Source organism: Camelus bactrianus, chromosome 17 (genome assembly GCF_048773025.1).
Source record: "Camelus bactrianus isolate YW-2024 breed Bactrian camel chromosome 17, ASM4877302v1, whole genome shotgun sequence".
NCBI classification, from domain to species: domain Eukaryota; kingdom Metazoa; phylum Chordata; class Mammalia; order Artiodactyla; family Camelidae; genus Camelus; species Camelus bactrianus.
Window position 1 is genome coordinate 42,096,261 of NC_133555.1, and position 25,035 is coordinate 42,121,295.

The 25,035-nt window shown below is 47.5% G+C and overlaps 1 protein-coding gene across 1 annotated transcript in view; it reads right to left on the reverse strand.

The window, feature by feature from the left end:
• The window catches only part of ITGA9 (integrin subunit alpha 9), a 314,996-nt gene that overhangs the window by 63,452 nt on the left and 226,509 nt on the right, over positions 1-25,035 (reverse strand). Inside the window, exons 19-22 of the mRNA XM_074345242.1 lie at positions 16,422-16,508; positions 12,227-12,306; positions 4,846-4,935; positions 2,354-2,462 (exon numbers count right to left, since the gene is read on the reverse strand). Coding sequence (XP_074201343.1) covers positions 2,354-2,462; positions 4,846-4,935; positions 12,227-12,306; positions 16,422-16,508 — 366 coding nt within the window. The remainder of the gene's footprint in view (positions 1-2,353; positions 2,463-4,845; positions 4,936-12,226; positions 12,307-16,421; positions 16,509-25,035) is intronic.

A 25,035-nucleotide genomic window follows, 5' to 3' on the forward strand; every position in this document is an offset into this window, starting at 1 on the left:
TCAGTGGCTTTCCCAAGGGCTGGTCAGAATAATGACAATTATACCAGAAAATGAGTTGTCAGGGATTTCTCCAGGAAACTGTCAGCTTTGCTAACACAAGAGGATTTCCTTCTAATCAATGACATACACTATCCATCTTTCAGACTCAGCCAACTTTCTTAATCCTTAACGGAATGCTATGTACTTCCTCAGGCAACGGATAATCAAGAGGAGCATGTAAAGGTCATGCCACTCACTCCCTCCTGGGGCCCTGATTCTTTAGCTTGTCTCCTACATCAGGTCAGGTGTGAAGAAAGCTCTTTGCCTGAATATAAAACTTTAATTTCTCTGTAATTTCATTTCTTTTCTTTTCTTTTCTTTTCTTTTCTTTTCTTTTCTTTTCTTTTCTTTCCTTCCTTCCTTCCTTCCTTCCTTCCTTTCTTTCTTTCTGAGGGAGAAAATAACATTTTGATATCTTCTATATAACTGCTATTCCCTTTTGCCTCCTCCTTTCAACACTGATAACCTCATCATTACATGGTGTGTGTGCCATTAAATAATTTTCTTGACTGTATCTTTTATTGTAAGACACTTCAAAAACTATAAGTGTAGGTAAGCAATTATAATTAAAGTGATTTAGGTAAATGAAATAATTCTCTCTAGCCTTTATCTACTTTCTATTCAATCACAAAAAGCAACGGGGAGAAAGAAACAAATTCTGAGAGGCAATTCAGGAACATGGAGGTCCTATTCACAGCAATCACTGTAAGGTCTCAAAAGCAAGGCTGACCCCATCTGTCCCTTTTCCTCTGTAAATCAAGCATAGGGTGTGACAGCTGGGACTTAGCTGGCCGGGGGGGACCTCCTCTCTGAGCTGGGGCCACATGTTATCCATCATGGCTCTGGAGGTCTATTGCCCAGGAGAACGCTTCCGAGAGAGAAAGACCATTGTTTGGGAGAGACCACAAATATTTCACTGCCTCCTTCTCTGGACCTTCGCCCTGTCATTATTTGTTATCCCTTTGGTCCACCTAGGAGTGGCCACAGGGCAAGAAAATAGTAATTATTTGGCCATAGCAGTGGATGCCAGACCGGGAAACCTCCTTCTCTATGGGGAAGGATGGATTGGAGGCCGGGCAGGGCTCTGGGCTAGAGCCGGAGAGACATGAGATGTAGACTACGGTGCATCCTCTCCTTCTGCACTTTATCCATGGCTCCTGGCAGGTGCTGGGCCACACAGGGGCAACCAGCCCTGGCCCCAGCCCCACCGTTCCCTGCTCTGAGCCCCACAGCACGTCCTCTCCTTCTTGGGCCTACATTTCCCTGCGTTTGTCAACTGAAGAGAAGGCCTGGGTGATGCTGCGTCCCTCTTGCTTTATGTTCAAATACCCTCCTGCTGAATAGCTGGCCTGAGGATGGGCACTCAGAGCAGGGCTCAGCAAACTGGCCTGCAGGCCATATCTGGCCTGCCACCTAGCTTCATACCACCTGAGATAATTTACATTTTTAAATGGCTGGGAGAAAAAAATGAAAAGAAGGTAACATTTCACAACATGTGAAAGTGCCATGAAATTCAAATGCCAGTGTCCACAGCTACAGCGTCACTGGTGCGTGGTCGACAGCTCCTTCTGCACGACAGAAGCAGAGTTGAATAGTTGCTGCAGAGGCGGTATGGCCCAAAAAGCCTAAATATTTATCCCCCACCCCGGCCCTTATCAGAAAAAGTTTGCCCACCCCTGGCTTAGAGAAGGACGGTGTCCTTCACGATGTCCACACCCACCAAGTGGATCTGCTGGACACGATGCTCACATGGCAGGGAGAGCCAGCCCTGCTCTGCGGGGCAGGGGAGCGGCACGTTTCCCCTAGGGGGAGTTTCCACAGCTCACAGTGCTTTGCTCTTGTAAAACCTCACTTTTGAAAGGCTGTCCCTCTGTGGGAGGAGGAGGCTCCTGGCTGAGTCAGTATGGAGACGCCCAGGAAGAAGGGGATGGAGCAGATTCTCCATGCTGCCTGGCCCACAACATGAAGAAGGATGGAGAATTGAGTGGGGTCTTTTAGGGCCATTTGGACGGGGATGTTGTCCTGGGCCTCAACATCCAGAGGCCTGCTTAGGGAAGGCTGGTGTTCATTATGCAGCTTTCCCTCCAAATGTTGAAAAGCAGAGGGGTCGACAGGGCAGGGTACCAGACAGCAAAGGGATTAATTCTGTGCATGCTTACAGAAAACATACACACATACTCTGCTCCAGCCAACCAGGCTGGGAAGAGTTTCTCTTGGAAAGAACCTGGCCTTTCAGTTGCCTTTCAGTAGAAGGCACATCCCCTGGGCCCTTCCATTGGCCCCCAGTAACAGAGAGGGTCTCTGGGGTGGGTACCTGAAGGGTGACGTTCAATGGCTGGAAATGACACTCCAGGTCATCCAGCTGAATGAAGTTGGAGGCGTCCACAGACTCGCCGTACACAAAGGAGGTTGGAGACATGATTCTGAAAGAGGAAAGCATGAGATCTGTTACCCCAACCCACGGTCAAGCAACCCATGGTCACTTGAGACCCACAGAGAACCCAAACATCTGTTTCTATGTAATCCAGAACCCAGTCCCCTCCAGCCAGTGTCTTCCACCAAACGCTTCCTTTCTGGAACTGTCCCTTCTCTCCCCTGTAAATGGACACAGCCAGACCTACATTTTCTTTAAAAAAAAAAAAAAATTTTTTTTTCAATGGATGTACCGGGAATTGAACCCAGAACCCTGCACATGTAAGTATATGCTCTATCACCTGAGCTATACCCTCCACCCCACACCTGTGCTTTCTAAACAGACGTTTCCAGTAATGTCTTGTCATCTAGGTCAAATCAATAAGCTACATGTACAAATATTTTCCAGAATTACATCTCTAAAACGAGGAAGAAGATTATGGTAATTTTGATTTCAGTTGGATTATAAAATGACACAAGTTCTGTTTTGTTATTTGAAAAACATTTTGTGGATCAAGGAAGATTATGACAAGCTTTTAAGAAATAAATATGCATGAATTACTTATGTGGCCCCCTAAACCCCACTCTGTGACAAATTCATTAAAAAAAATTAAAGATTTTCAGACTCTCAATAACTACCAGAATTAGGTATTAAAAGTTAAGTCCACTCAATGATAGCCTTTTTCTTCAGATTTCAAACAGTGGCTATGTAAGACGAGGTTAAGAATTCCAGCTCGGTTTGTAGCCATGCTTTCAGTGCTGCCTGTATCAGCAAACCCCAAGATGAGACAAAGCCCAGGATCACTTAAATTCTGGGACAAATCATGGACTCTAGATGCTACTCACCTGCCTAAACACAATCACGTAAGATTTTTGGTACTAAATCTGAATGCACAGCAATTCACTTATTTTCAACTTAAGTGTATTTGTTTAGAAATTTAGTGAGTTCCCAGTATTACCAAATGGCAAGAGCTGGTTCACTTTTTTTTTCGTTTCTTTTTTTTGGGGGAGGGGGGCTGGATTATTTATTGGAGGTACTGTGGATTGAACCCAGGACCTCGTGCAAGCTAAGCACACCCTCTACCACTGCACTACACCCTCCCTGCCCCCGAAGAGCTGCTTCATTTAAAGGTGCCCTGTTTCATGTTCCCAGAAAGAACAGAGGTTGGCTCATTTGTTTAACTGATGGCTTCATCAGGGGCTGTTAACACCTCACAGCCAGGCCTCCCAGGGCCTGACAACAGGATCAAGTGAGCCAGTGTTTGCTCTATTGTCCCCAAGGACGGGGCCTGATCCTGGGAATATTCCCCGTGCCTCTGAGGAGACAAGTAAATAAACTAGAGGGTTAAAAATAGAGCTACGAACAGAGGCAAATCTGTGTTAATTTGCAAATATATTCCACTGATGCCTCACGTCTAAAAATGTGATGAAAAAAGCCAAAGGCACAGGCACGCCCACCCGGAGACTCGCTCCCCGACATCCAGCAGAGGGGGAGCTTTACAGGGATGCCTCCTTCTGCAACGTATTAACTTTTCTACTTCCAGCCAAGGCCAGGACCTAGAAGCACCTGAAAAGTGAAAAATGAGAAACTCTGAACCTCCGAAAAGTTCAAGCTTGTGTGTGGGGCCAGGGTTCAATGGGTCCTCATTTGATCTAAACTCATTGTGCAAATCCTTTTTCCACTATCAAAGAGGTATGTGCTCTGTTTTCTGAAGCCGGAAACAGGAACTGACTTCTCATTTTTCCAGGCCTGGGCTTGGGCTGAAAACTGCCCGGGGTTGTTTTGGGTCCCCCGCAGCCTGCAGCCTGCAGCCTGCAGCCTTGCTTTTCCAACAACGCCAGCAGCACTGACAGGCCGTGGACTTCACTTGGGCAGATGATATGCCCACTGTGATGGCCCCCCGCCCCCTGGCTCTGCAGAAGGGTTAAGGGAAACCTGCAGAGCCGGCACTGACCAGGAGGCTAGTCACAAAGCAGCCTGCCTTCGTGGGGGCTAGTCAGGGCACTGGGACACATCTGGCTGTAACCTCTGGGTCAGCAGCCTTTGGCTAAAATTTTAATCCCAGGAATCAGGCTGCCTGCTACCACACAGCACTCTGGAAGGGTAGGGGCTGGGAAGAGACGTTGGGTAAAGGTACACGGAATGTTCACAGAAATTAGGGGGCTTAAACTTTCATCACACTTCTTGTGTTGCCTACCAGGTGGGTGGGTTGCTGGGAAAGAGGAGAAAATTAGGAGGAAGGAGGGCATGAGTCACTGCAGCTAAAGCTTCATCCTGTCTTTCAGAGCTGGGCAGAAATGGAAGTGGCAGGGCCACCAGCTCCTGGCTACATGGGTAAACACAAGAGAAAGAGAGTGTTCGGCTCTGGGCAGCTCTGTGTCCTGACTACTTACCCAGTGATGGATGTGTCCACCTCGTGCATCAGCGGCACAGTCAGCATGAGGGTGTTGTCGTGCAGGGATTCTGAGCGCTCCACGTTGCCACTGTCGAGAGAGGAGAGAGTGCTGGTCAGCACAGCCAGTCCTCAGCGGGCATCTTCCCTCCACATTACAGCTCCAGCTGTCTGTTCTGCACCTTCTTACCCTCGGTTCCGTTTTTGGTTCCTGTACAGCATCACAGTGGGCCCTCTAGGGTCTCAGTTGTGCTCCCCTCACAAAGATGTGAGTGCAGGCAGTGTTTGGGGGAGACGACCCCAGGAGCTGCCAGTGGGTCAGCGCTGTGGGCAATGGAGCTCAGTCTGGCTGGGGAACTCTGGGAGGCTGTGACACACACACTCCAGTCTTCCCAACTGAGGCCATGGGAGCTGATCCACCGACTCCTGAGACCTGCTGGGGCGGTAGGGGGCATGAATTCTCTGGCACCTGCCCATGCACACAGGTGAGTGGCCTCTGGGCAGCGAAAGCCTCAGGCTGAGGGGCAGGTGCTGGTAGCTGGGAGCTGTCCAGTGTGTGCGTGGGAAAGGTGAGTGCTGAGGGGTCTGGGTGGGCACCACCAGCGAAAGGTGCTTCTACAAGGCTTGTTCCATGAATAATGGGCCAGCAAGGTTATGGCACTGCAGCCAGAAGGGGTTTGCTGTTTCCCATCTGAAGATATCACCCATCATCCATGGACACCCAAGTCCAGAAGAGAGGCCCCTGGCCAGCCTCATCCCAATAAATATCATGGGAGCTCCTGCTGGAACTTCTGGCTCCAGCATGCTCACATACTTAGGGTGAGGAAGTACAGATTGGGGATTCTTGAGAGGTCATTTTGGTCAGTCTCCAAAAATCAGTGCTTTTCCACTGTGATGCCTTCTCCTGGTACCAGATCTGGGGGCAACGGGGGTGAGGGGTGAGAAGAAGGAAGAGAAGAAGGGAGGAGAAGGAAGAGGAGGTGAGGGAAGACCTAGTTTTCCTATATCACTTAATTAAATTCCAAATATGAATTGTGATTACTATTCCAGGGAAGCAACATCCTTGGGAAAAAGCATGGCTATTGGGTACACATTGCTGAACCCAGCACCTACCCTTGGTTCTACCACGCGGAGCGAACATGGGGTCCCAGCTGAAAGCTAAGTTCACCCTCCAGGGATGGAACCCAAAGGTCCCCAGGACCTGCTGAGGTCTGGACACAGCTCACTCGGACACTCCCACCACATCATTCCCCGGACCTGTGCGGAGTTCCTGCCTGTTCTCTGCCCTCCCTCTGCCCCCACCGCCTTCCTCTCCCCACCAGAGAGTGCTGAATGCAACAATACTTAAACAGGCTCACATCCCTTCTCCTCCTCTCTCCCATTGTTCTGAAACAATGGTGCTCTGTGACTCTGACCCAACTCCTCATCTGTCTTCCGCACATGGGGTGACATCCATCACAGTCTGCAGAAGCAGCAGGATCAGGTGTGCCCCTAGTCTAACTCCCCAGCCCTTCCTTTCCCAGGGGAGCAATGAAAGCTGTATAATCACTGCTGCAGGCAGGCCAGAGGTGACTCCCGATGGATGGGGGGCAGGGGGTGGTGGTGGCAACGCCCGGGCCTGCTCCCTCCCCCAACCCAGCATCCCGCCAGGTCTGAGTAATCGGTTCCTGATGCAAGCGCCACCCCTCGTCAGGCCATTTGTCCAGCCACCTGTGGCTGCTGGCAGCTCAGGCCCAACAGTCTCATCTGTCATCGGGTGACTGCTCCAGACTGAACTCAGCTGAAAAGCTGAGATAAAGAGGCTGAACATCAAAAGGCTTCTAGTTATTCTGTGAGCTCGTGACTTGGGGCGCTTCCCAGGGTCTGCAAGGCCTGGCTGCAGAGACGGGGGCTCTTGAGAAACTGTTTAGTCTCAACTTTCTGTCCTCCTAAATCCACAAGTAGGCAAGAGACCTTCAAAGGGTGGTGATGGGAAGAAAGAATGACTGATGACTTCATTGTGGCTTTCAAGATAAGGAGCCTTCTGTCACATCAGGGAGTCAAGTGCTGCGGGTGCCCTCTGGGGCGGTAAGACCAGAATTTTTCACCAAAGTCTGGAAAGAATCGAGTGTCGGAAATATTCTGCTGCATGTTTAATAGATAATATAGCTCCCTTAACATCTGTGATTCAAGGAACTAGAAGATTCTGATATTTAATTATTTAAGCTACCAATATGAGGTCTTCCCTAAAGCTATGTAACATTTTTTATTTTTTATTTCTTAATTTTTAAAAAATTGAGTAACAGTTGAATTTACAATGTTGTGTTAATTTCTGGTGTATAGTATAGTGATTCAGTTATATATATATATATGTGTGTGTGTATTCTTTTTCATTACAGGCTTTTATAGGTATTGAATATAGTTCCAAGTGCCTAATGATATACAGAAATATTAATGTACATAAGGGGATGTTCCTGAACTTATTAAGTTATTAGCATTTTCCTATATGCTCAGCACTGCATCTGGTAAATAGCAGATGCTTAATAGATGTGTGTTGAGTGAAAATGTGCCCAGTATAGAGTAAGGGATTACAGAGAGTAATCACTTGATGAGCCTTTTAAAAATCCCAGTGCCCAGACTGCACCCCAGACAAAGCAGATGAGAATCCCCACAGGGTGGACCAGGCATCAGAAGGTTTTAAAGCTCCCAGGTGACTCCAGTGGGCACCTGAGACCAGAGCACCACTGTCTATGGAATGTGGTTCTGGAAGATGGAGTTTCCATCAGCGTGTTGTTGGCGCCCCTTCTCTGACACCTCTGATTAGCCTGAGTGAGGCTGGGAGGTGGGTGGAGTTTCCTCTTTTTGACAAGGGAAGTCTCTTCCAGGTCATATTTCCTGCCCAAACGTTCCTTCCCAGGAATATCAACTGCCCCAGTGTTGAGGGACCCAGACGGCACGTTGATGGCTCTGCCCAACAACGGCAGGTTTCTGTGGATGCCAGAAAACAGCAGGAGGATGAGAATTTTCAGGTTTGAATGGGGGTCTGTCCCCCTTTATAAAACCCAGCAGTCTTGTGCTCTGTGGGCAAGCTATTGCATTGCCTCGCTACCCTCTTCAAAAACGTGCAGTGGCTCCACTGACTTCAGAACACAGTTGAGACTTTCTGGGCCCTCCACAGCCCAGCCCAATCTCCTCTTTCTGACCCATCTTCCACTGCCCTTGTATGTTCCCGCCTTTCCTTGGAGATGGCTCAGGAATCTCCAGTGGGCTCCAACGCCTACCACCCACGTGGGTGTGACAGAGCAGGCTGTCCCATGCACATCTGCACCGCTGTGCCTATGCTGCTGCAGCCTGAAAACAGACTCCTCTGCTTAAATGCCACCTCCCCAGTGAAGCCCATCTGGACTGTAACAGTGGGAATGAAGTCTACCTTCTCTATGCTTTGCACGTGTTTCCATTACATCAGAGCCACGTTTTATGCAAACGTGAGTTATGTGACCTTGGAAATAGTGTGAACAAAAAAATAACCATGTCTTGCATGATTTCAAAGCCATGATTTCAACTGTAACCTATGTTGAAATGCTCTCACCCGTGGCAGTGCTGCCCTGACAGTGGGAGCTGTGCTGCCCTGGAAGGTTCTGCAGGATTTGGGGGACTGCAGGGTGGTATTTTAACATTCACTACTATTCTTATTTACATCTGTTTTGCATAGTCTATCACAATATGTAGGATACATTTAGTGTTTGTTCAGTAAGTCCAACTAAAGGCCAGAAAGTCATCACCTCTGCAGAAGCTGGATAGGACAACACCTGGTGAAGAAGGTCCAACAACCACTGTGATGGGCTGTGCTCTCATTTTTAGGAGAAAGAATGTTCGCTAAAATATCAAAGAAAACGTTTTAAAAGAAAAATAGAGAAAGCAGCATCAGAAGCAAAAATATGCTATGGTGCTTGTGGATTGAGGGGCTCTGAAAATGAATGCTTCCAGCTGCATGGTGGTTCCCAAGGGAAAATTAATCCTAATTCTGTGAGTTTTAAATGATGTTGAGACTGAGGAAGGCCTCCAATGAAAAAATAAGATAAAACAAAGCCTTGTTGTGTGAGCATCCCACCAGTACTGTGGCTGTCCACTGTCAGGTTATATTTGTTGGGGCCTGACCTGAGCTTCCCAAATGCCCAGTGACTCCAGGCTTTGAGGATAAAGCCATTGATAAGAGACAAGAACGAACTGAGGATGATGTTGAAGGATTCAGGACTTGGGAAAAACCTTAGTCTAACTTTTGCATAATTGCTGTTTTTGAGAAAATTCAAAAATCACTCAGGCTGGGGTGAGGATGACAGGATGTTAAAATGCAAGTTTTGGCTGAGGCATAATAGATTCCAAAATCCAGAGGAAAGCACTAAACCAGGATTTAGTACGTCTGGTGGCAAAAATCCAAGATAGAACGTCAACGATGTAACAGAGTTGAGTAAAGAGGGTTCCCGGAGATGGATTTTGGAGAAAATGGTTTGTGGTGGGGGAGGGTGTCTGTTTTTTTAAGTCAAGCTTCAGGGAACCCTGATCAGAAGAGTCAGATGCAGGCCCAGGAAACATAAGGGGAAGGGGCTGCTGGCTTTCCCCATCCTGACCCCACAAGGATCACTTGCATTTCCAGAGACTGTTAGGACAAAGACTGCTGAGTGTGATCTATACGCTGAAGCCAGTGTGGGGTCACTTTTGGTCCTGTTCCAGGGCACAGTCTCAGCGGCAGAAGCTGAAGGCATCTTTGTTTGCCTAGAGGCTGACGTTGGAGGATGTGATGAGGGAGAAAGCACAGAAGAGAATCCTCAGCGCTGGGGTGGTTCTCAAAGGGAAAGAGCAGCTCTGGATACTCGCCCCGCCCTGTGAGTGCCCCAATAGTACCTGTTAGGTAAGACCTTTCCTATTTCACTTTGACCTCTCACGACCTCTGCTGTGAACCTTGGTGGTGGGGTGGGGGAGCTCAGAAACAGGCTCTTAGGAAAAGGGGGAGGGCCGGCAGAAATACCACTGGAGGAAAGTCAGAACATCCCCAGAGGCAGGCTTCCCTCCTGCAGGCTTGCCCTGGCGGAAGGGAGGAAATCTTAACTGTGAATCAAGTTCTGATTATTTCATGAGACTTTAATTACAGATTTGTGAATTGCTTTGAGCCTTGAAGAAACCGTAGGACTTTGCATTAACTAAGAATGACCTGAGAACGTACAGACTGTCCCAGATCGCCTCCAAGGACAAGAAAAGAACAAACCCCGCCAAGTGGGCTTAGAATAGCCAATATGCCGTGCTTGCTTGGTGAATTATTCCGCTCCCATCTCCCTCTGACGTTCTCTGTTCATTCATCCACTATCTGTCCCCCTGACACCAGCACGCTAGCCCACAGAGTAGGGATTTTACCAACTTGGGTCCCTGCTGTATCTCCCCTTGTCTCATACATTGCCTGGTTGCAGCAGGTGCTCCTACACACGTTTGTAGAATGAGTGAGTGACACGTGCCTGCCCTGCGCTGGGTCTGCTGTCCTCCTCTGGGCTGGGCTGTGTCTGCCTCCATCTCTGCACCGACACCATGTTGACACGGTTTGAAATGGAAGACTCTCTCTCACCTCTGCTCCCTCTCGGCTCCTGCCTGGTGCTCTAACCTTGATGGACATGCACAGGATTGAGTAGAGTGGTCCAGAGCAGGACCCTTGGTCCACCTGGGGGTCAGACGCACGGCTAAGCTGGTGCCCGTTATCCTGCACGACTGGGCTCATCGGAAGGGTCAGGGATATGACCTTCTCTGTAACTTGGAACATGGAACTGGGAGCTTTTCTCAGTGTCCGGGGGGCACTGTCCTCCTCGGAGGAAGGCTCCAGTTGAGCTCCCTCACTTGTGAGATGACCATGTGGGTGGGGGGCCTCAGTTTCACAATGCTTAGCCCGTTGCCTCACTCTGTGCCCCAACCCTGCAGGCCTCCAGGCTGGACCACGTGCTAACCCTGTCGCTGCCTGGTGCCCTTTCCCTGGTTGACTTTCAGCCTCTGGTCTCATCGTCTGCTCACCCAGTGTCTGGCCTTCCATCTTGCCGGCTTTCATTAGCCATGTGGTTCCTGATTTTCTTTTCTCATCTTTTTCTGTGGATCTTGCCTGACCTTGGCCTTCAGGGTGTTTGGTTCAGATCTCCAGACCACCTCCGGGATGGTCTAAGGACTCCTGGCATGAAAGTCTGGCTGGGAGGTTAAGGCAACTAGAGATAAGACATGATAACTGAATGCCTGATCCTTGATCAGACTCTGGACCAGTGAAAAAGTGGCTATAACATCATTTTGGGGACAAGTGGCACAACAGGAACATGGATGAGATAATCATGCTGTATCAGTGTTAAATTTCCTGAATTTGATAACTATACTGTGGTTATTTAAGAGAATGGTCTCATTCTTAGGCAATGCACTCTGGGGTACTTATGGTAAAGAGGCAGGATTTCTGCAATTTACTTTCAGCTAGTTGAAGAAAAAAAACATACACAGAAGGAGAATGATAAAAAATGAGGAGGAGTGTACAGATTGGGTGAATCTGGGGGAAAGGGTGTATGGGGGTTCCCTGTGCCATTCTTTGCCACATTTCTCTTATGTTTAAAAGCATTTCCAAATAAAAATTCAAATAAAAAGGTTGCCTTGGGTATCTAACCTACACCCCAATCAAAGCTTGTTATCTCCCTATCCAGCCACCTAAATACCACTCCTTCCATCCCAGCTATCAGCCAAGTGCTACCCAGATGAGACTTCAAGGCACGTGTGGATTCTGGCTTGTGGAGGTAGCTCACAGTCCCAAAGTCCCTCCCAAGCACCCTTGGCTATGTGGAGAGAGGCAGGAACACAGTCCTGAGAGAAGACATCACCATCGCACTGTCTCCCACCCTGACTACCTGTCCATTTCACTCTTCGGATAAGCCCTCTCCTGAGGATTCTCCTGGGGGCCTCTACCAACAGGCTTGACCGGCCCTTGGGCTGCACGTGCCCCCACCCCGCATCAAGGGATGTGGTGGCCCATCCATGAAAAACCACTGACCCTGTCCAACAACCCACAGAGGATGTGTGTGAGCTAACCAACCACATGAGTGTGGGATGGAATCCTTACCTCTCCTGGCCTGTCTCTACTCAACTGTAGAATCATTACCTTCAACTGGATGATCCCCAGGCCTTCCCAGCTCCGTCTGACCTGGTGTCTGCACGAGCAGCACTAGACAAGCACCACCCCCGAGAGACCCGAGTTTACCCAATGGTTTGGGGCTTCATCCCTGAGCTACTTCTTCCTCCCCGGCATCCCGGGCACCATCATCAAAGCATGACCAGGGCATGACCTTTCCTGGTCCCATACATCTTTCATCTTTCAAAAAGATTTAAGTTCCCCTTACCTCTGAGCAGTAACGATGAAGCTAAGAACTTCCTCTTCCCCAGACAGGTGGCTCGTATCAAAGATCACGCTGAATTCATACTAAGGGAAAAGAAAGTGATGTTTGGCAACAGCAAGCATTCCAAACTCAAACGCTAAACTCTTCTGCCGTTTACAACCTCTGGATGCTCATCTGCACGACAAGCTTTATTTCTGACGCGTGCCTTTCTGATGGTCAGGCCAGACATACAGCTTTAGCAATAAAATCTGGCCCAGAGCATACTCTGGTGAGAGGCACACTGTCCTTTTCAGCAACTGAGGTTCTCATTAGGAAGCGATATGCTTGAACTCTGAAGCCAGGACTTCCTAAATTTCACCCACACACCATCTTCCCAATTTTTGCCACATCTGCTTATGACATCACCTGTGATATGTACTTTGTATTTTTATTGCCTCACAGTTTCGGTTTAGAGACTGTTTTAAAAGAGAAAACTTATATCACTATTACAGATGGGAATCTACCATTACAGATGGCCATAAAGAGGTAATCATAAAAATAAACATAACGAAAACAAAGCAGGGTTGAATTCTGTTGCCTGCTGAAGGCTCTGTGGCTAAGGTCTACTCTATTTGGATAAAAGAGAGATTAACAAGTGGTAGGGAGGTATTACAGATATGCTAGCACAGTGGAGATTTTCTCCCACACGTGGTTAGGACTGAAAGAGTGTTGAAAAGGTAGTAACTTCCTCACTCTTAGAGGCAATGTTTAGTTCTGATCCACACACCACTTCAGATTATACTGTGAGCCACATAAAATCATCTCAGGTACTCCCAGCAGTGAGCATCCTGTGACGTGGGGACACTGCCCTGAGCAAATGGTTTTCACCATATACACATCAGGCGTACAAGCCAGGCTCTACCACAAACTGACTATGAGATCTCGGGCAAGACACACAATCTCTTTGTGTTTTTCTTCTTTTATTTTATTTTACTTTTTGTGTGTGTTTTTCTTCTTTTAAAATTGAAGTATCGTTGATCTACAATGTCGTGTTAGTTTCTGGTATACAGCATAGTGATTCAGCCATATATATATACATACACATAAATATGTGTGTGTGTATATATATATATATATATATATAAATATAAATATATACACATATTCTTTTTCACTGTAGGTTATTACAAGAGTTTTTTCCTTGAATGTCAATAAAAAGAAGGTGGACAAAATGATTCCTAAATTCCATCAAGTGCTAAGAGTCTATGACTTACTTAATGCCTGAATATTCCAGTTCCTTTATGACTAATTCTAGACAATGGCTTAACTTTGCAACACTGGATTCGACTGAACCGAATACTGCACAAAAGTAATGAACATTGGACCATCAAATATAGTGGACATTGGACATTCTTCCTAGACAGAAATTTCTGTTGCCATGAGATGTGTCAGCTTATAGTGAGGGTGGGGCATGGAGACAGGACAGGAAACAGAGCTGGAGGACACAAAGGAAGGGAAAAGTCAAGGGTCTTGTCCCAGCAGAGTCAGAACTGGCAGGAGATCTGAATGAAACCCTCTAAAGATCAAAGTGAGGTGAGAAGCAGAATATGTGGGCGAGAAGCCAAAATCCGAGCCAGAGTCCTGGGAGAACAGAAGGTCAGAGACTGGGCAGGCTGGTCGTGAGAGACAGAGACAGACAGCTCGCAAAGCAAGCAGATAGTGTGGTCATGAGGCTTAGCAGGCAGTCTGGAGCCTCACGGGACAGGGAGGGGCGAGCCAGGCTACAGACAGAGGGAGACCCCTGATCCTGCCGGATCGCTTCTTGGGCTTTCTCCAGGGACTCACCCCCGGATTGCCTGCCTCCAGGTTTAGTCCTGCTACAGGTCTTAACTTCTGTATGTAGGAGGAAGGTGATGATGTTACCACGCTGGAAAAAAAATCCAACACCCAACATTCATACTTTTGTCTGCTCTATGACTTTTACTTATTTGTTTGTTTATTTACATTGAAGTAGTCAGTTTACGATGCTGTGTCAATTTCTGGTGTACAGCATAAAGTTTCAGTCTAAGATGTACATACATATATTCCTTTTCATATTCATTTTCATTATAGGTTACTGTAAGGTACAGAATACAGTTCCCTGTGCTATACAGAAGAAACTTGTTGTTTATCTATTTTATATATCGTAGCTAGTATCTGTAAGTCTCGAAGTCCTAATTTATCCCTTCCCATCCCCTTTCCACCCTAGTAACCATAAGTTTGTTTTCTGTGTCTGTGAGTCTGTCTTTGTTTTGTAAGTAAGTTCATTTGTACATTTGGATTTTTTTTTTAAGAGTCTACATATAAGTGATATTATATGGTATTTTTTTCTTTCTGACTTATTTCACTTAGTATGACAGTCTCCAGGTCCATCCATGTTGCTGCAAATGGCATGATTTCATTCTTTTTTATGGTTGAGTGTATTTCATTGTGTATGTGTGTATATATATATATACACACATACATATATATATATCACAACTTCTTTATCTAGTCATCTGTGGATGGACATTCAGGTTTTTCCCAAGTCTTGACTATTGTAAATAGTGCTGCCCTGAACATTGGAGTGCACGTGTCTTTTCGAATTAGAGCTTCTTCGGCAAATATGCCCAGGGGTGGGATTGCTGGATCATATGGTAACTCTATTTTCAGTTTTTTAAGGAATCTCCATACTGTTTTCCATAGTGGCTGCACCAAACTATCTATGATTGTCTTGACAGGTAATGAATTTTAACAAAATTTAATCCCCTAGAAATCAACCTTGCTTTGTTTTCATTGTGTTCATTTACTCATTTTCTCTTTACAGTAAGTGAGCCTGGATCCATCTGTGATAGTGATGTATGTCTCCTTCTAGAATAATCTTTAAACTAAAACTAGCAAGACATACCTTAGGTCTGATTTGGAATGTAGGCTGGATTCTATAACACAATGGTTACTTTTAGAGTTTTTCCATTAAGTCTACTTTCTGTTGCTCAAAAGATTTCAAGTAAATTTATGTGTGTGTGCCCCACATATTTTACTACAGGCAATGATGCCCAAGGTTCAGGGTGTTCCTCCTGCATCCTCACCCTACCTGGAGTCTCATGTGATTTGGCCTGCATTCTGCCAGCTTTTCTAAGGGCAGCCACCTTTTGGGGCTTCCCTTCTCCTGGAATGAATGTGGACAGAATGAGGATCAGAGCCAGAAAAAGGCTGAGGAATCAAGGATGTTAAGAGCCACCGCTGTTCGGAGGTAGTACATTCAACGAGGCTGATGGGTTCAAGTGATCTGCTAAGAAACAAGCAAGTCTTTCTTACTAGAATGTTCTCAGAACTGGTTGGCAGAACAGCTACTAAGTACTGGGACCAAAAAGCCTCAGAGATGCAAATGATCTGATTCTATGACATAGGCGGGATAAAAGGATTAGCCTTTCATTTTTTTTAGGGGTGAGGGTGAGGTGGACAAAGGAATATGAAATTTCCTCCAAATCACAGCAGGGAAACAGCTTCCATTTTAAAAGGTAGACTTAGTCTTTTAGAGTCTAGTTTTGCCTCAAAAAGTCACATCTTCTGCATCTCTGCATTTCCTTATGATGGTGGCTCTACTAGAACACTCCATGAATCTCCGAATATGCTAGAACATGTTATTGTTCGGACTTAGAACTTCTGGCTCCTTATGAATACCAAAGTGACTGCAATTTATTGAACTTAAAAAAAAAGTGAAGTGCAACACAATTATTCATTTATGTCTGAAGAATTTTAAGAGGGCTCTTCAAAAAATTTTGAGTGTCCAGGGGAGTGACAGCCAGGGCTACAGATCACTAGCTCAAACCGCATCTCTTCCTATGTTGTCTCAGGGACTCAAAGTGGCATGGAATGTCCCAGAAAAAAAGAACAGTGAGAGGCCCACCAGATGGTGCCTGACAAAGCACAAAGGCCATGGTGTGCATGTCACACTGGGGTCTGTCAGGAGGATCAAGGAGAAAGCCCATGTGACCACAGCCCCTCTGGAGCAGAGCTGGAGACAGCAGCGGACGGTGGACGGGGGTGGCTGGGCCCAAGCAGGGCTTCGAAGGCTGCCCCACTGCTGAGGGAGGCAGGGGTGTGGAGGAAACCCCTGGAGAGGAAGCAGGCAGAGTCTGTGCTGGAGGGAAGGGCCAGCGGCCTGCTGCCAAGGAAGTGCCCCGTCCCTGCCCCTTACCTTGGACTTCGACCTCATGAAAGGAAACCCCACGCTGCATTTGAGGAAGTCAGACTCCAGCAGTTCACAGGAAATGCCCATTTCCTCCTGAAAGACAAAAGGCCCAACAGGTGGGCTGGCTGCACCCAGACAGGTGTATGGCAAGGGGGGGGGGGGGGGGGGAGTGCAAATGGAGACCTCAGCAGACACGGTCCTGCTTTATGGAAAGTTCTCAGACAACGGCCACTGTGGGCCGTGTTGGGCTGAGGAACCCCTGACAGGCTGTCCCCGGGCCTCCACTGACCGCCCGCCCTGCCGGAGGGTCCCTGGGACGACAGGTGCAGACGACAAAACCACTCTGCTTTCCTAACCAACGCTCTGGCTCTGAACCCCATGCTCTCCTGGTGACACGGCGCGGGCCGGGCCGGGCCGCGCCGCGCGTGAACTGGACGTCTGCTTAGCTTTGGATTAAATGGCAACGAAGTCTCCTTTCTGGCCCCTTTCTCCTAAGCCCACGGCCTAATCCTGCCTTTCAAAACCTTACTAGTTCCAGAAAGACAAACATACTGAGGAAAACAGGGCTTCTTTCCACAGCCTGAAGCGGTGCGGGCGGAGCTGCTCCCGCCAGGCCTTGGAGGCGGGGGGCGGGGGGCGAGGGGCGAGGGGGCCTCCAGCGCAGGCGCGGGGCTGGACTCCGCACGCAGGCGCGAGAAAAGAGGAGAGGGGCCGTGGGAGGGGGCTGACGTCTCTCCACCTGGACACAGCGTTTACAACCCAGGTCCAAGGCAAGCGGGAGCCTCGTCATAACCCACAAGGCCTCTCCGGGTCACTGAGGCCAACTCAGGAGTTCCAAGGGGAGACAGAATGGTTGCTGATTCTGGGAAAGGACAAGGCACAGCACAGAACTAGCACTGCCGGTATGGCCAGAAGCTGGGGCACTGGAGTTCAGTGAGGCCACGGGACTTCTCCAAGGTCATTCTCCACTGACTCTAAAACCTGTCTCCTTCCCCTTCTGGGGCCCTGATTTTCTAAGAGGGAGTCAGCCCCAGCCAACAACACAACAGCAGCCAGGAGGGGCCAACTCGTGTGGATTCCAGTTCTGAAACGCCACCCAGGCTACCTCCTCCAATTTCCAAGACCTGCCCCTCAGCTCAGACCAACCTTGCCAGCTAGAAAGGTGAAGTACACTTTTCAAAACTGTGTGTCCAATTAGGAAAAAAAATCTGAGCACTTATCACAAAATACTTTTTGAGTTATCAGTTATACACATATACACCTATACTAATATATTATAAACATTATCAAACACACAAAAGGTAAGAAATAGCAGAAAATAAATAACTTATCTGTAGGGTTAGAAGTCAAAATAATCATTAGGGAGGTAGCGAGAAGAAGAGAGATCTTGAGATGCTGGGGATGTTCTCAGGTGTGATTACTGTGAAAATTCATTGAGCTGGGCACTTAATGATTTGTTTATGGGGATAACTGATGTCAGTGATTGTAAATTTTCTAATGGTCCTCCATGACCTTAGCGAGTATCCCTCGTGTGGACTTGGGACCTCCTGCATGAGAATCGGCTTGGGAGCAGATTCCTGGGCCACACCACAGTGGTCTGAGTAGCAGACTCTGATTGTGGGGCTTGCAATAAGCATTTTCAATACGTGGTAGGTGACAAGGTAAGTGTCCTGCTGTGTGATGAGTGGGAGCCACTGCTCTGAGTTTTCCTTTCTTTGGTCCATTCTACAGGCTGCTTGAAGAACCTTCTTAAAACACCTGTCTCCATTGTGAACAGAATAAAGCTCAGAATCTTAACACTGGCATCCGATTTGGCCCATACCTGTTATAGGCCCTCTGTCCCCTGAGCACATACGTTACTATTCTACAAATACCCTCCTCCTGGTATCATTTCCACACTTTTGTTTAGGCTGTTCCCAACTTCAGGAACACCTTTCCTCAGCCCCTCCTCCCAGGTTTTCTTCATCCACCTTGTCCCAAACATTCACGGGCGGTAAGTTCACATACGTAACACAGACAGGGCACAGGATTCAGAATAGACCCCGAATATCCATTGGGAGGCTGGGTCATTGCCTCCCATGATCAGCACTGAGGACGCAGGTCTGAAAGACAACAGTCCCTGTCCTTGAAGAGCTCACAGTTTAGAAGGGGAAGACCTCCCAGCACAGAAACAGACACTGACACGGCACTGTGACCGGCAGTTCTTGGAACCTTGAGGACACATAATGGGAAGTTCAGTACAGAAAACCAGAGAATAATTGCTCAAAAGCCGTCTTAACTGTGGGGCCCAAAGATTAGACTTAATGATTCTCTGTGGGTGGTCTCTTGCCACCATCCTCTTCCTGATATTCCTTCCCCCATAAGTAATGTCCACAATTGGCCGAAGTTGAAGCTATTCTAAATCCTAGCTAATCGGTATGGGCATTAGAAGCAGCAATCCCAAGCCTAGGTGACCTTCTCTCCCTTAGACAGTCCTGATTCGTGCCTGCTGTCCTGGTGTAATTATTCTCAAGAGCGTCCTAGCATATACACAAATTACATTATTCAGCCCAGTTCCAGACTCCTTTTGGAAAGTTGAAAACCCCACTGGAAATCCCTCTCAAACCAGTAGAGAGGTTGTCAATTTAAGTCAAAAGTCCTTCTGTTCTTGAAGATTTATTATTGCCCTGAAGATTCCCTTCAGGTATTTACATGGGTGTGAAGGACTGACTGTGGCTTTAAACACTGACTCTGGAACTTGAGGGGACCTCCGCTGACTTAGCTCTGATCTAAGACTGCTTTCGGTTATCCAAGAACTTCTGAACTACCTTATTTCTGTGAATTCCAAAATGCTAGAAAATAATATTTAAACCAGTATTTACTGCATTATTCCAAGTCTCTCCTCTACACTTCTCAGTCTACTAGAAATCACAGAATTTGGGCTGGAGCTTGGTGGGGACAAGCAAAAAAGGGGGAAAAACAAAGAATTCTCCAGGAACAAGGGCACTGAGAATCCAGTTCACGCTCATGCGCTCCCGGAGGGTAGCACAGGGAGGGATGTCACGGTCACCCTTCTGCCACCTGTCAGCCCCAACATGGCCCTCCCACGGCTACGAAAGTCCCCTTGACCAAAAGGCTTTAATTCTATATTCCGCTCTCCTACTGCAGCTGTGAGGGAAAGAGCCTCCCAGAACGGGGGCTTTGGCAAACACTGTGACTCCCGGGGTGGACAGCATAGGTGCTGCATCCAGAACCCCTTTCCCGGATGGGTTCAACAGTCCCTAGCTGAGTGGGAGCCACTTTGCCTGGGAGGTTACAATGCCCCTTCTCGCAAGCATCCTGCAGCCTACGATTGACGTGGGTGCAAAGGGCTTTGATTGACATGGATGCAAAAGGCCGCCCCCTTTGCCTCACGGTGAGACCAGCTGTGCTGTGCAACTTATATTCCAGAGCCCCTAGGGGAGGAGGCAGAGAGCACATCCTTGTTTGGCTCCTTCCTCTGCCCCACTCTGCCCCCCTTCATGCCTCATCTCCCAAGAGCATTTCTGTAATAAATCACTTGCACAGGAATCCCCGTCTCAGGTTCTGCTCTGGGGAACCTGACCGCAGACAATGCTCTTTATAGAGAGGCTGCTGGCACTGAGAGCTTCTGGAAAGTACTGGGCATTTGTCCCCGGGTGGGGAGAGGCAACGGAAGGGGAACACGCATGTGGTAATAAATCTTGTTCAGCTCCACACTAACCAGGAGAAAACTTTCTAACTGCAGGTTTTAAAGTCGTCGGCATAACTCCCTCCACTGGGGGAGCACTTTACCCCGAAGCAGCATCAGCACCCACTTCGTCTGGTTTCAGATCATGCCTAGGGCATAAGCTTAAAAAAACAGAGTCATTATGGAGCCAGGCACCACCTGCCCTCTGGAAGTCAGGCAGACATCCTGTAGGCATAGAAATTCCTAGGGAAGCTTTAACAAATGAACTCTGGGGGCTTATGTGGCTAAACTAAGCTGTCCGCTGGCTTTCGACATCATCAGGAATAGTGAGCTGGTGGGAGGAGGGTACTTACTACCTCTGCCAGGTACCCACCAGGAGGTACACGGGAGAGATTCCAGGGACCAGGCTTCCCCTTGGCTCTGATTCCTTTCATGTCCCAATCATTGCTCACACTGACTTCAGCTCAGAGAACTTAACTTCAGCACTGTTGCAAGACTTATGATGATCAGTTCTCAGCTGACAGGGAATGCGGACCAGGGAACAAACTGTCTACCCTCTGTCCCTGATTGCCAGTCAGTGTAGAATCTGATAACCCAATTCAAACACAGTACAGATCTACTAAAACCTGGCTGCAAAGATGCAGGCTTTCATGAAATCAATGAAAGCGATGATCGAAAACCGCTCAAACCACTGACAGCCACTGACACATCTGGATCTGGCAGTTTGGTTAGATCAGTTAACTGTTGAAAAGGTCAAAATTAGTCTTGGATGATAACACTTTAAGATGCTTCAGAAGGTGAGGATTTAAATACAAAAGATCAAGAGAAGTCCTTGGGGGAAAATATGTCATTGTAAAAGTCAACCTTTCTGCAATTGTTCTAAAAAAAAAAAAAAAAGCATGACATGAAGCACGTTACCTTATGACGTAATAGGTATATTCACGTCCAAAAACTGCCCATTAGGCACTCAGTCACTTCTTTTGTTTCAGAAATTAATGCACTGCTATCTCTCTAAATTGAAGCGTAGCTGATTTACAGTGTTGTGTTAGTTTCTGGTGTGCAGCACATAGATAAACAACAAGGTCCTACTGTGTAGCACAGGGAACTATATTCAACATCTTGTAATAACCTATAATGCTCTGCTATTTTCAAGATGCTACTAAAGCAAATAAGCTTTTTGCCTTGGGTCTCAGACATCCTTGACAATTATAATTACAATGTTCCAAGAGCTGTTAAGTGTAGAGTAACAGAAACTCATTTTCATAATCTGTGGTTTCATTTTTCAAGGAAAGTCCCAAACAAAACATGCAAAGGAAAAAATTTCACTACGAAATTTGGGACCCTATTTTAAACAGATTCACAAAAGTGGCCTTTTTCCCAGTTCCACTTTTCCTTGGCTAGCAGGGACAGCCAAGGCTGTAAAACACTGTCAAGGTTTCTCCCTGGAGATGGGGTGATCCAGTTTAAATTTTATACTTTTTTTTTCCCACCAAGACACAGGATCAGGAAAACATCAATTAACATTTTTTTTTAGGACACATGATGAAAGCATACTTGGTTAGTGCACATTTGCCGCTGGATTTTCAGCACCTGGCACTTAGTAGCGCCTGAGTTTGCCCTTATTACTTGAAGGGGCCTTGGCTCCTCGGGGATTCGGATGAAGGGACTGCAAGCAGCAGCTTATGTGCCGGTCTGCCTGGCATGGGAGATGCTTGCCTTGGCAAAGTCTCTCTCTTTTCCAGACATACCTCGGCTGTCCGAGTCCCGGGAGCTTGGCCAGTGGAGCCAAGCTCCACCCCTGCTTGTAACGTGCGGTGTGGTTGGCAGGAAGGATCAGATAATGAAGTTAGCGAGCCTCCTTGGCCTTGGGGCTCCTTCCTCCCAATCACACAGCATCTGATTTCGCTCTAGAGCGGAGCTTTCTTTGACCACCAACACAGCGCTCCGTGGGAGCAGCAAATCTGCGAAGTCTGGTCAGGGCTTACGCTGGGCGCCAGGGCGAGTGTGAAGTTTAACTTCCTGCTGGCTACTTCCTCATGTGTCTGTTGCACTGAGGATGACCCTGAGTGTCCAATGTCCAGCTGCAGTTTGGCAGTTTGGTGTTCATCTAAGACCCCCTTCCTTTCTTTCAGGCACATGAGCTGTGACCCCTGTGAGCTGGTAAGCTCTGCGTTAACTCAGTTTATAGAGAATTCAATGAATTTTGGAAGCATTTTATCCCCAATTCTCTGATTCACTGAGGAGTCAAAGGTGAGAAGGGATTCCCAATCACCTGGCCCCGTGACTTAATAGAAAGTTGATTCCCAGGAAATACTCTATTGGCCCCCTTCAAGGATGACTCAGCCTGAACCTCAGCAGAAAAACCAGTCCTATTCCCAGAGGGGAATCCTTTGGGACAGGGCCCATGCAATTTCTCCCCATGAAGAAAAGCACATGGGCTTGTTGCCTAGACGTGTACACGCTTTGGCACCCCTGTCCCAGTTCTGATGACTGGCTCAGATATGTAAGAGCCATGTGTCGTCAGGAAAATGAACTGGCCTTTCTACAAGCTTCCACTTTTCTCCTGTAAGATGAAGCCATAACACCTGCCTTCCAGGACGGGCACTGGGCTGCTAGTACTGAGAGCTATAGAAATGGAGCAGACAGGCAGCCTGTCCTCAGTACTGGCTCATTCTGTGCCAGGCAGCTCCTCTTTTTACGAGGAGGAAGCTGGAATACAAACGTTAGAGCACTTGCCCAGGGTTTCCTAGCTGGCGATATGAGAACGGATGAGACAGGGTCCAGGGTGGGCAACGCCAAACAAGGAACAGACAGGGTCCTCCCTCACCCTCTCCCAAAGAACCCACGGGAACTGAGCCTGAGCAGATGGGGAGCGTCAACCCATTGAGCCTGTAAGGAGCCTGGAGCACACGGGATGCTAGGACAGATGCCAGTTGTGGCGGATGGCCTGGCAAGGCTGGGGCAGCAGTTGTAGACCTCCTGCCTGATGGAGGCTGGCAACTAACAGTCTAGGGGAACAGAGGTGATGACAGGCACATGTGGCGGTTTTGGAAGAGCGGGGCAAAGCCAGCACTATAAAACAAGTTCCTTTGTAACATTCTGTCTAAACCTCCATTCGGAAGCAAAGGGCCCAACTCTTCTGGGTTTGTCTTTCCAAGCCTAAAAAAGTGAAGCCAGCAGGAGCTATAGTCAAAACAAATGTTTGAGACAGATGAACCACGTAACTGTTAAAGCAAAATTCCCCTTGGAAGCTAAGGAGAGTTAGGTTTGGAGCATGCACTTTAAACAACCCCGTCCCTGTCACAGGCAGGGGGAGATCAGCTGTCCCAGGAAGAGCAATTATCTGATCAAAGTGGAGACAGGGAAGTCTCCTCCCAAATGGTCCTCTTGGCCCTTAGAAAAAAAGTGCTTTGAAAGCTTTCAAATGAATAAAAATAATATTGCATTAAAAAAACAGTGAGAATCAGCAATGACTTGAACAAGCTGTCTTATTCCTGTAACATGTCCCTCCTTAGTCCCCCCATCAGCCCTGCTCAGATCTCATCTTTATATTTTCCCAAGATGAAGACAAATCAAAATACTTCCCCAAATGCTGGTCATTGCCTCCTTCGGGATGATAGGTATACAAACTTAAGAATCTAAACAAACAAACAAATAAAAATAAATCCATCAGGTCTAACTGAAAAGCCCAAAGTGAACAGACTAGTAAGCCGTGTCTTCTTGGGCTTAAAAAGTAATTAAAGTGTTTGATTTTCATCCAGAAGGTTTTTCCTCCTGGTACAGAGAGGCAAATGATTTATTCTTAGATTTTTAAAAAATGGTTTCTATTCTTAGATTTTAAAATATATATATATATATTCCCCAGTGCCTGCAAATTCTTGATCAACAAACTAAGAGTTCAAAGTTAAATTCCATCTCATGAATCAAATTATTTTGATTTTCTAGCTCTCTTCCTCTGCTCTACAGGCTGGCTGAAAACTCTACAAGGTGGGGACCTCTTCTGAAGTGACTGGAAAGAATTTAACATCATGGCATAAAAACAATTTATGAGTGGTGTTTGGATGAAAAGGTTTTGTAGGAGTCAAGTGTTGGAGGGGTGCTTATTAAAACCCTGGCTGGGAATCTTGATATTAGAAATGCACTTGGAGTGAAGAGTTCCGTCCCACCTATCGGCCCACTTACACTCCTGCAAGCTCCAAGCTCATTTGTGAAGGACCTTGCTGCCAAGGGCCTAGCTACTCAAAGTGTGGTCCTTGGACCGGCAGCATCAGCATCTTGTGGGAACCTGTTAGAACTGCAGCTTCTCAGGTCCCCACCCAGACCTGCTGAGTTAGAAGTCCTGTTTTAACAAGATCTCCAGGTAACCTCTGTGAACATGACCATTCGAGAAGTCCCGCTCTATGTCACTGACCCACCACTCAGGAAACATGATGTCAACCCCTGGAAATCACCTTCCTGTGCTCTCTGCCCCACAGAAAAAGCTGGACACAGCTCATGCTCTTTGCAGACTACTGTCTGAGGACATACTTTTCTGGAGCTGGAGACCCACCTATTGACATGCTCCTTGTCTGGTTTCCCTGACCTGGACCAATGTAAAACAGCTTCTTTGTGGCTGCCCTGCTCTCGTGGTCCCCCACCCTGGTCTAAAAGCTGCCCCAGATGAATCCTAACATACTCTTTTGCTCACTTTTGCTCAAAAGCCTTCAAAGGTTATTAACAGCCACCCCTGCCACTGATTCCTAACTGGAGTGTGCACTGGAACCACCTGGGAGCCAGAGAGACCATGCACAGCTGTGCAGGCTGTTCACTGCACAAGAGACCTGGCTGAGGGGGAGACGGGGACTGAAATCCAGCCCATGCAGCTCTCACCAAACCCTGCACCCTGGCAAGAGGCTGTGGACCACCAGAGGGGGCACTTCTCTGCAATTTGTA